The sequence below is a fragment of the Schistocerca americana genome, chromosome X, assembly GCF_021461395.2.
Source record: "Schistocerca americana isolate TAMUIC-IGC-003095 chromosome X, iqSchAmer2.1, whole genome shotgun sequence".
NCBI lineage: Eukaryota > Metazoa > Arthropoda > Insecta > Orthoptera > Acrididae > Schistocerca > Schistocerca americana.
In genome coordinates this window covers 171247876-171259819 of record NC_060130.1, presented here as the reverse complement: position 1 = coordinate 171259819, position 11944 = coordinate 171247876, and the positions used below count along the sequence as shown (strand labels likewise).

General features: G+C 49.3%; 1 protein-coding gene across 1 annotated transcript; it reads right to left on the bottom strand.

Annotated features, from left to right (window-relative positions):
• Positions 1-241: 241 nt before the first annotated feature.
• On the bottom strand, positions 242-4779 carry LOC124555293 (actin cytoskeleton-regulatory complex protein PAN1-like). Its single transcript, XM_047129165.1, has 2 exons — positions 4684-4779; positions 242-2629 (listed from the first exon to the last, which is right to left on the bottom strand). The coding sequence occupies exon 2, from the start codon at positions 2622-2624 to the stop codon at positions 1023-1025; it is 1602 nt and encodes a 533-aa protein (XP_046985121.1). The 5' UTR covers positions 2625-2629; positions 4684-4779; the 3' UTR covers positions 242-1022.
• Between the last annotated feature and the right edge of the window lie 7165 nt (positions 4780-11944).

Genomic DNA, 11944 nt, shown 5'->3' with positions numbered 1-11944 from the left:
TTTGATGTCAAAAGTCTGCAGTAAACTGAGCTGTTGTAAAGCAGGAATGGTGAAAGAGAATAATTTGGCAACCAATAAAAGGTTATTTAGGTAGCAATAGTTTGTTCTCTCAGTGATGTAGTAAAGGAGAAATCTGTAAGTGGTTTATTATTTTAGCATTACGCATATACTTTTGACTTTGACAAACAATATGGGATGCAGGATATGGAATGTGGAAGGGTGAATGAAATTCTAACACAGATAGTCACAAATTTGCTTTATTTTCATTGTAATGTATATAAATAAACACTAATATCACTTCAGTATCGTTCTCATGTGTTGTGCAGTAAAAAAAGTTTGACACGCATTCACACAGATATTAAAACTGGTAAGAATATTTTTTTTTTCCTACTTACGGTGATGCTGGGGGAACTTAACGCGAAAAAGGTTCGAGAGGGGCGTAGTCTGAAGAATTTTCAATAAGTAGGTCTGTATAAAGGAAGAGCTAGAATATTTTTGTAGGCACAGTGAAATAGTACATACAGTACTCCCAGAACAGTTGCTGCATTTTGCGGATCCACAGAGGGCAAGAAAAGCGCGACGAATCGACATGGCAAGGTTTGGCGATTGTGTGTGTGTGTGTGTGTGTGTGTGTGTGTAGGAGAGGGAGACGACAGATGCTCTGACGCCTGGGGCATTACAGTTGAAGAGAAAAAAGGAGGAGAAAATCTCGGCAGACTTCAGATATTGGAGGCTGCGGATTTTTCCTTAGAGTTGTAGTGTGGACTTACGATCGCACCATTTGTCTCTATACTGACTCGTATTGATTGCTACGCGCGAGACTGACGGATTTAGTGAAAGAGATTCAGTTGTCAGAGAATGCTTCTCGTGTAGTGATTTTCATTGGATCTCGGTGTTACTGCAGAAAAGGAAATGCATCTCCGCACACGAGTTTGTGCCGTGGCCGTCTGGGAGTATTCGGAAGAGGGAAGTGTAAGACCGCCGTGTGGTGTGTGAGGTTGCGGCGGCAGTGGGAGGGACGCTCAGTGGTAGAGACCGACGGGCACGGCGGCGTGGGCGATGGTCTTGCCCAGCACGGGCACGGTGGTGGGCACCCTGGCGATGTCCTGGCGCACCGTCTTGAACAGCGTGGGCGTGTTGACGGCGACGCGGTGCAGCTTGGTGACGGGCTCGATCACGTCGACTTCCTGCAGGGTCTCGATGGGACGGGACACGACGACGCGCCGGGTGGAGACGCGCTCGCCTGCGGGGGCGGCGAAGGCCGGCGCGGGCGTGGCGGACAGCACGCGCGCGCGCACGTTGCCTGCGTCGCCCACGGGCGCGCCGGCGGGTCCGGCGCGGCCGAAGCCCACCTCGGTAACGCCGCCGCGGGCCGTCAGCAGCTGGATGAGGCGCTGCTGGTTAGCCTGGTTCTCCTCGGGGTGGATGGAGCGCAGGGACGGCACCACGTCGGGGCCGGCCAGCGGCTGAGCGCGCGCGATCTGCTCGAGGGGGGCGCCGTTGGTGCGGATCTCGGGCTGCGGCGACGGCAGGGGGCCGGCGGCCTGGTGCTGCGCAGCGGCGGCGGCGCGCTGCTCGGCCTCGTACTGCTGCTGCTGAGCCGCCGCGCGTTGCTGAGCCTCGTACTGCTGCTGCTGGGCCGACGCGCGTTGCTGTGCCTCGTACTGCTGCTGCTGAGCCGCCGCGCGCTGCTGAGCCTCGTACTGCTGCTGCTGAGCCGCCGCGCGCTGCTGAGCCTCGTACTGCTGCTGCTGAGCCGCCGCGCGCTGCTGAGCCTCGTACTGTTGCTGGGCGGCGGCCGCGCGCTGCTGCGACTCGTACTGCTGCTGGGCGGCTGCCGCGGCCCTAGCCGAGAACTCGGGGTTCTCTACCGAGATCGAGTCGTCGCTCTCGAACTGCGCGGGAGCTCCGGGGGCAGGGCCGCCCGGGCCGGGGTAGGCGCCCAGCGCGGGGGCGGGCGTCGAGGACACGAACACGGGGGCGGGGGTGGCGGCCACGACTGGAGCGTAGGCGGGGCCGGCGGCGACGGCGGCGGGGGCGGCGGCGATGGCAGCGGGGGCGGCGACGACGGGTCCGGCGGCGACGGCGGCTCCCGGGCCCACGGGGCTGACGACGGTGGGTCCGCGCTGCAGCCGGCTGGTAGGCTCGTCCAGCTCCACCAGAGCGGAGCCCGCGGGTCTGATCACGACGCGCTCCTCGATGTCGTAGAACTGCTTCTGGATGGCCGGCCGGCGCACCTCGAACTTGCGGGTGGCCACGGCCGGGTGGGCGACGTCGATCTGCTGCTGCACGACGCCGGGCTGCGCCTCGATGCGGGTGACGGGCACGTCGGCCACACCGGGCACGTGGTGCACCGTGGGCACGGCCACGGGGGCGGCGGCGTAACCGACGGCGGCGGGGGCGGCGGCGGCGTAGCCGACGGCGGCGGGGCCGGCGGCGGCGTAGCCCACGGCGGCGGGGGCGGCGGCGGCGTAGCCCACGGGACCGGCGGCCAGGCCGGCGGGCGCGGGGCCGTTCAGGTAGGTGACTCCGGCAGGGTTGAGGAAGGGCAGGCGCACTGCCACCTGGCTCACGCCTCCCAGAACCACGTGCAGCGCCGCGGCGACGATGATCAGGTACCTCATGGCTCCTGCAAAGCCGAGCGCTCACTTTACTCAAATGTTCAAATGTGTGTGAAATCTTATGGGACTTTACTGCTAAGGTCATCAGTCCCTAAGCTTACACACTACTTAACCTACATTATCCTACAGATCAGCCGCACAGTCCATGACCGCAGCGCCTGAGACCGCTCGGCTAATCCCGCGCGGCTCACTGTACTACACATTCTACACAAACCTGCAGCTGCAAAAAGGTACAGAGCAAGAAACGTGTGCGAAGAAATTATTCGCCTAAAATAAAAGTGGGAAAGGAAATAAAATCGATATCGCAGTACCCAAACGCGAATTTAAGCCGTAGTCCTCCATTTCAGTGTCCTAACAACTACGCTGCTATTCTTGGCCGTAGGAAGAGGCAATGTAATCTCTATGTGTACCTTTGAGATACGATGTACACAGTACTGGAATAAAGATTCTGTACTTTCTCATCCTCGTACCTAGCAGCAACTACAGTTCGCCTCCTTCGCCGAGAGGCGAGCGCGTTTGACTGTCATGTAAGAGGCCTGGGTTCGATTCCTGGCCAGATCGGATATTTTCTACGCTCGGGGACTGGATGTTGTGTCGTCCTCACCATCATTTCGTCATCATCGACACGCAAGTCGCCCAACGTGATGTCAACTAAAATATTTGCAACTCGGCGGCCAAATTTCCCCATGTGTGGACTCCCGACCTGAACGCCATACGATCATTTCATTTTTCACCGAGTAATGCAGACTGTCTTAAGGAACTTTAGCTCTTCTACTCTCATAAATTTTGTGCAGTCTCCTTCAAATAGCGCAGTATAGCAGAGCTGCATTCTGCCCGTCTTTGATCTGCGTTTTCTAGTCCTCTGTAGCTTATCCCGTGCGATAACGGGGCGGTTTCTTACGAAAAACGACGGTCCTTCCTTCCCTAATTTTCTTTCGCTGCAGCTACGCATTTTTAGACACTGTATAGCTTAAAAAGCTTTATATTCGCGCTTGGAATCAGAGGGGTTCTAGACTCTGCAAATGTATTTCTGAACCCATATGAACGACTGAGCCAAGCACGTACTTTTCGGTATTATGTTGTTGGCTTATAATTTCACATAGTATAAATTTTACTTTTGTTACGAGAGCAAAAACTGTTCTACTTCGATTCTCATTGCGATAGTGGAAATGAAATACTAACGAAGATAAAAAGCTCTCTCCAGGTTTTTTTTGCATTCGTTACACGTGAATCAAAGAAAATCGAATAAACGCCCTTAGAGACATCATAAACGAGTGAAACTTATCATCTGGTCACTGTGTAGGATACGTTTTTCGAAGTCCCGATTCCCTCTCTCTTATGTTTGTCCTAAGGAGACGGAAACCGCTATTACGAAACCTCATTCCGTATTGACCGGAAATGCGTTTTGCGGACGAAATAAAAAGTGGGAGATCCTCAGAATATGACTAGGTTTCTCACAATCGCTGAACACGTGGTGGAGCAAAATCGAGTGTACGTTAATTGGTCCATCGTATCCCGTTTCGTGTTACGAAATTCTCCAGACTAATTTACACATTCTGCTGAGCTAGTTCACTAGAACGCAATAAAAAATTGACCAACAGCTGAGTTCGGCGAACTGGAAGTTACCGCACCCCGAGAAGGCTTGACCGTAAGATGTCCTACATTTTCTGGGTCACTTTCGAATCGACACCTGTACGAGCAAGTAGCCAGCGACAGGGATTAACACTTAATGCAATAACCGCATTTAAAGTAAGATGAACAGTATCCGTCCGTCGACGGCGAAACGACGATGTCCAGTGCCGTCACCGTCATACACAAAAAAAGATCGTGCCCAGATGAGGTCAGCGGAGGCACGTCGAGAGTGGCGTAACGACCGTCCCCCGCGGTAACGCAGTTCCGGTTAAGCAATCGAAAGCACTGGCAAAACTGCAAGACGAACCGGGCCGCAGCATCGTAACACTGAAATTCGGAGTCCTCGGCGGCGGAATGGCCGAAGCGAGCGAGCGGGCCGGGTTCGCCTTCCAGCCGAGCTGTACGAGAAGCCGGACGGCACAGAACTCACCACTTGGTGCGAGCTACTGCTGGAAGCCCACGAGTGAATGTGACGGTGGTGCGGTGCGCTCAACTTTTATACGCACCCGTGACCCCTCCCGCGCCACTGCCCCCCTCTCGCGGCGCGTTGCATCCATTAGAACTGGGTCGCCAGCGACAACGGCACCCGCCGCCGCCCGGACTGGTTGGCCAAGGCGCCGCCGCCGAGACCACGCCTACGGGACAGCTGAGCGGTGAAAGGCCCGCCGCTGCGGCGTCGCGCGTATGCCGCGCAGGTAGCGTAACGCCGCCCGCGAAATGGAAAGCGGAAGAAAGTCCATCAATGGAGCGTCTCCAGATCACGACACGCGCCTCGCGCCCGCCCTCCACCTGCTGTCTGAGCGCCTGGGATGTGAACCGAGGACCTCGCGAACTGCTCACCTGTGCAGATGTGACCTGTTCTTTTTTCCACCCAGTTCACGCTGGGGGTGCGAGCATATACATCGATGTACAGTCAAATGAACGTGTAATAACAGTAATGACATTTTTCCAATCTACATACCGGGTGATCAAAAAGGCAGTATAAATTTGAAAACTTAATAAACCACGGAATAATGTAGATAGAGAGGTAAAAACTGACAAACATGCTTGGAATGACATGGGGTTTTATTAGACCAAAAAAAACCTAAGTCACAAAATGTCCGACAGATGGCGCTGGACAGAAAAACGTCAGTAACTGCTACCGTGACGGGTGAGTGGTACGCCGATATGTTACAGAATCGCATCATCCCCAGCATGGCTGATAAACACCTGCTGGATCGTACGATGTTTATGCAGGATGGCGCTCCACCCCATATTGCTAGGCGCGTGAAAGATCTCTTGCGCGCGTCGTTTGGTGATGATCGTGTGCTCAGCCGCCACTTTCGTCATGCTTGGCCTCCCAGGTCCCCAGACCTCAGTCCGTGCGATTATTGATTTTAGGGTTACCTGAAGTCGCAAGTGTATCGTGATCGACCGACATCTCTAGGGATGCTGAAAGACAATACCATAACTCCGGACATGCTTTACAGTGCTGTTCACAACATTATTCCTCGACTACAGCTATTGTTGAGGAATGATGGTGGACATATTGAGCATTTCCTGTAAAGAACATCATCTTTGCTTTGTCTTACTTCGTTATGCTAATTATTGCTATTCTGATCAGATGACGGACATTTTTTAAACTTTTGTATTTTTTTGGTTCTAATAAAACCCCATGTCATTCCAAGCATGTGTGTCAATTTGTACCTCTCTATCTACATTATTCCGTGATTTATTCAGTTTTCAAATTTATACTGACTTTTTGATCACCCGGTATATACTCCGCTAGCCACCAAGCGGTGTGTGGTGGATGGCACAATTCACGCCAAAGTCATATTCCTCCCACTCTGTTCCACTCGCGGATCGCGCGAGGGATAAACGACTGTCTGAACGCCTCAGTACGAGCTCTTACTTCCCTTATCTTTGAATGGTGATCATTGCGCGATTTGAAAGTTGGTGGTAATAATATATGCTCTACATCCGCGGCGAAGATCGTATTTTGGAATTTAGTGAGCAGCCCCTTCAGTTTAGTGCGTCGTATACCTGCAAGTGTATCCCACTTCAAACTTTCTATGGGATTTGTAACAGTCTCACGAAGGCAATCATGATGCAATACATTAAAATAACACCACTATGCAGGCGGCAAGCCAGAAACGCCAGATCGACGTGAAATGTACAACATGCTTGGATATGCAAGGTATTAGCATTTCAGCACAACCGCACAATGTAGATAGGAGTATCGCCATCTCTATTCTGTATAAAGGGCGTTAAAAAAGAAAAAAAACCGCGGCCGCTATGGTCGCCGGTTGGAATCCTGCCTCGGGCATGGATGTATTTGATGTCCTTAGGTTAGTTAGGTTTAAGTAGTTCTAAGTTCTAGGGGACTGATGGCCTCAGATGTTAAGTCCCATACTGCTCTAAGCCATTTTTTTGTAAAAAAAAAACATATTTTGAGAGGCGGTAGTGTGGACCAAAACAGCACAAAAATGTCCAGTAAACATGGGCTCTAAAATGCTTACCTTAACAGCTAAGAGAATTTGCTCACCTTCGTTACTGTAAAACATCTCTTGTACTGAACAAGTTCTCATAGTTATGTGTTTTACAGCCCATATTTACAGCACATTTTTTTCTTGTTTTGGTTCATACTTCCATCTCTGAAATATGGAATACCTCCTTTTTAACACCCTGCCTAAAGAAACATTACGCAACTGGTTTTTCGTTAGGAGTCTCATCTGAGTGCCATTTATTTTATTTATTTATTCGAGTCAGTAAAAAAATACAATACATGGCAACAACCATTAAAAACGAATGAAAGAAAGAATTATCAAGCTACACTACTGTTAACCAAAACCTTGCAACTTAAATAGAGCCCGGAGTCGCAAGCAGATCTTCGTCTGTGTTAGAATTGGAAATTCGTGGTATGGTCTTATGGGACCAAACTCCTTAGGTCATCGCTCCCTAGGCCTACACACTACTTAATCTAACTTAAACTAACTTATGCTATGGACAACACACACACACCTATGCCAGAGGGAGGATTCGAACCTCCGACGAGTGGAGCCGAAAGGACCTTGACAAGGCACCTCAGACTGCGCGGCTACCCCGTGCGGCTCGTCTGTGTAAGATACAAAACCTAACTGAGAATCCAGTAGGTTTTCCTTTGTCTGTGATTCTCCTCTGGAACAGTTGGTGATATCCAAAGAGAAGTGACGTTTACGGAGATTACTCCTTGAACCCTCCAACTACAGAACGAAGACGGCTGAGTAACCACCACATATCCAATTCAGTTCATACCCAGATGGGAGGGTTCCCGAAGGGAGAGCCAGGTACAGCTAGTCTCAATTCGAGAAATTCACAGTTATGTCCTTGCTGAAGCAGCTGTTGTTTGCAAGACTGAATTGGTGTACAGGAAACTGCTTCTGGACCTCAATCTTGGGGTTGCTGGAATGGTTCCCCTGTAATGGATGCTTTTCCTGATGAGCCTTACTTTTTCTCTCCTCACTGGCTGCTACTTCACGACGAATATCTGAAGACGTTATGCTAGCGAGTTGATAGAGTTTTACAAGCGGCCTAGGTTTCAGACAACCTGTCACAGCCCTACACGTTTCGTTTAATGCTTCTTCAACTATGTTTGCTTGGGTGGATCTGAAACAGACTGGCCACACATATTCTACAGCACCGTAACATGTTGCTAGTGCCATCGAATGTTCAAATGGGTGTGAATTCCTAGGGGACCAAACTGCTTAGGTCATCGGTCCCTAGACTTACAAACTACTTAAGCTAACTTACGCTAACAACAACACACACACCCATGCCCGAGGGAGAACTCGAACCTTCGGCGGGAGGGGCCGCGCAGTCCGTGCATGACGCCTCAAACTGCGCGGCCACGGTGCCATCGTTTTCAGGGTTTGTGGTCGGGATTCCCTCGTGTTAGCAGCAATTTTGCGAAGGATTTTATTTTTGGCTTACTCCTTCATTCGTGTATCCTCAAAATGCTGCTTGTACGCCAGAGGACGATCCAGATTGATCTCTCCATATTTTGGATGGGTCATGTTTACTAATTGTATTCCTTGCCATTTGAGACGTGCGTCCTTGTTGGTTTCTTGTCGGAAGATAGTGTCATGCATCGTGTCAGAAGGCGAAACATCTACCAACACGAGTAGAAATTCGTCAGTGGGAGGATTGTGACCTATCGAGACTGCGATTTATTTTCCGTGATATTGCTGCTCGCATAGGCGGGATCCCACGACTTTCATGTGAATATGGAAGCGATGTGTTAGGAGGGTGATAACGTCGTGCAGGGTTTTCATCGGCTCCGAGCGCCTAGCGCCTGTGGGGACAGTGATACTGTTCGCTCGGACATGCGGGATTGTGCAGCTACGTCACGTACCTTGAGTCAGGAAATGGGCTTCTTTGGAACAAGACAGGTGTCCACACGTACAGGGTGGCGACATCTGGATCAACACACACTGTTAGCACGGTGGCTTCCCTTGATGATGATGTTTGGTGTGTGGGCCCTCAACTCCACAGTCATTAGCGCTCATACAAAGTCACAATTTTCACACAGTCCAATTTTTTTCACAGTCCAGTCTAGCCACTGTCACGAATGATGATGATGATTAAATGATGAGGACAACACAAACACCCAGTTCCCGGGCAGAAAAAATCCCCAACCCGGCTTCCCTTGACACTGAAACAGAGAGAGTTGAGACTGATGCGCCAAACGGCAACACTGGACTCACGGGGATTTCAAAGTCGTCTCACCAGACGAGTCGCGGTCCTACCTATAGCATCGCTGTGGATGTATCCTCGTGTGGAAGCTTCGATGAGAACGAATGCTGTCGATACTTGTCACCATCATTCGAGTCTATCATCTGGCGTGATGGAATGGGTGTCATTGGATACCTAACACGATCACCTCTGGTAATTTGGACAGCAGGCATTACATTTCCGACGTATTAGGTCCGTTGGCTGTACACTATCTTCGAGGTCTCCGTGACATCATATTTCAACAAGATAATGCAAGGCCGCATGTTGCCAGTGCTGTCCAGACCTACCTGATTCAGAGGTTCGACTGTTGCCATGGCCACTTCGTTCTCCTGATCTCTCACCCATTGAAAACAACTGGTCATGGATTGCTGAAACACAGACAGGACTCTACTCTCCATCCACTACGATCGATGAACTTACTACAGTAGATGAACTTTGACACAGAGCGGAAGCATCGTGGAATGACACATCGGTTTCTGTCATCCAAGCACAGTTATCCTCGATATGCACTGCGGTTAAAGCCAGTGTTGCTTCCAGAGGAGGCAACTCCGTGCACTAAATTACGCACCCTTATATACCTACGATGTAATCATGTACGCATATTATTGCTGCTATACATTGGCCACACTATGAGAAAAATTTTGTTATTTAAAATTCTTCCTGGTGTTGCAGTTTTAATGGATTCGTCATGGGGACATTTAGTCAGCGCGAGAGCGTTACGGAGATGCTGAACAAGCTCCAGTGGCGGACACTTCAAGAAAGGCGTTACGCAATACGGAGAGGTTTATTATCGAAATTACGAGAGAGCACATTCCGGGAAGAGATGGGCAACATATTACTACCGCCCACATATATCTCGCGTAATGATCACAACGAAAAGATCCGAGAAATTAGAGCAAATACGGAGACTTACAAGCAGTCGTTCTTCCCACGCACAATTCGTGAATGGAACAGGGAAGGGGGGATCAGATAGTGGTACAATAAGTACCCTCCGCCACACACCGTAAGGTGGCTCGCGGAGTATAGATGTAGATGTAGATGTAGATGGACAGCAGTGTACGTATTAAGACCTCTTCTTTGTAACGTCATACGGGATGCTCGACGTTTTGAGAATGGTGGCGGCATATCTACTTTGGGTTTGTTTTGTGTCAGCGTACAATGAACGCACGGACTAGCGACTAAAAAAAAACAGCATTTCTGTGCCTTTCCGGACATGGGTCCTGTCCTGAAAAATTAACTGTTAAATGTCCCCCCCTCCAACAGGACCAGGCCTAGCAAAGCGCTGAGGTGTTCAAAACAATCATCGGATTGATGACTGTTTCAATTTTTTTTTAAATTTCGCTCACAATATAACAACCAAGGACAGTGCAGTATAGGATATAAAATGCAGACTGTCAATTGCAAGAAAAGCTATTCTGAGGAAGAAAATATCTCAACATGGAATAAAAATGTAAGTTTCAGAGAGTCTTTTCTGGAATTACATGTCTGGAGCGTTTGTTCCTGTGTATGTGAAACATGGACGATGAACAGTTCAGACAAATAGAGAACAGAAGCTTTTGAAATGCGTTTCTGCAGAAGAATTTTGAAGGTAAGAGTAGTAGACCGAGTAATTAAGAATAGATACTGAATCGAATTGGGGAGAAAGGATCTTTATAGCACAACTTGAATGAGGGAAGGGGTAGATTGATGAGGAACACATTACATATTAAGCACCATGAGATGTTAAAGCCGGTAATGAATTGAAGTGTGGAAAGCAAAAACTGTAGAGAGAGACCGAAGTTGGACTTCAGGAAGAAGCCTGAAATGGATTTAGTTCGGAATAACTGGCTCTGAGCACTATTGGACTCAACTGCTGAGGTCATTAGTCCCCTAGAACTTAGAACTAGTTAAACCTAACTAACCTAAGGACATCACAAACATCCACGCCCGATGCAGGATTCGAACCTGCGACCGTAGCGGTCTTGCGGTTCCAGACTGCAGCGCCTTTAACCGCACGGCCACTTCGGCCGGCTCGGAATAACTATGTAGACGTGAAGAGATCTCCACAGGACAGAATAGAGTGGAAAGCTGCATCAAACCACTGTTCAGACAGAAGACCATCACCAACACAGCCGGCCGGGGTAGTCGAGCGGTTCTAGGCGCTACAGACTCGAACCACGCGACCGCTACGGTCGCAGGTTCGAATCCTGCCTCGGGCATGGATGTGTGTGATGTCCTTAGGTTAGTTAGGTTTAAGTAGTTCTAAGTTCTAGGGGACTGATGACCTCAGATGTTAAGTCCCATAGTGCTCAGAGCCATTTGAACCATCACCAACACAACAACAACAACAACAGCAACGACAACGACAACGTAAACAACAACAATATATACTAAAACACATACTACAACAACGTCTGTTCTGCTCAACAAACTAAGCACCTTCCGACAGCGCGGCAACCATGCAGAGGTTTTCCCTTGAAAAACGACCAGTTTTTTGTCCCATTCGACATTCTAAGCGTTTTCGGTGTTTGTTTAATTCATCCTGTATACGTAGATAATTGAACTTGAGAAAAGTCGTCATTTGACGGTGCGGTTTTTAACACTTATGCAAGAGCTTAAAATGGAAACGACATAATATTTACGTGGTCTATTCCAAAAATATACTCGATGAACCTAAAAATAATAATTGCAATGTTTTTAACGTATACTTTTTTGTACAGCTATGCAACAGTGTTTCGGCGACAGGAAGATATAAAGCTGTAGATTCCATCTTCATCAAAAACTGGGTTGACAGAGCTTTTAAACATTTTATATGTTTTGCTTTATACAGATACTGCAGAATAAAGTAATGCAGTAACATTAAAAAGTATTTCAAACAGCTGCTGGAACTAAGTGAAGGGATAATAGGACGACGTTTGGTATTAAAGACATACATTTCTGCTGATAGATACAGTTGTGCGGTA

What these genes read in the sequence shown, in the direction of transcription:
- LOC124555293 (XM_047129165.1), bottom strand. Translation starts at nt 2,624, where the DNA reads ATGAGGTACCTGATCATCGTCGCCGCGGCGCTGCACGTGGTTCTGGGA.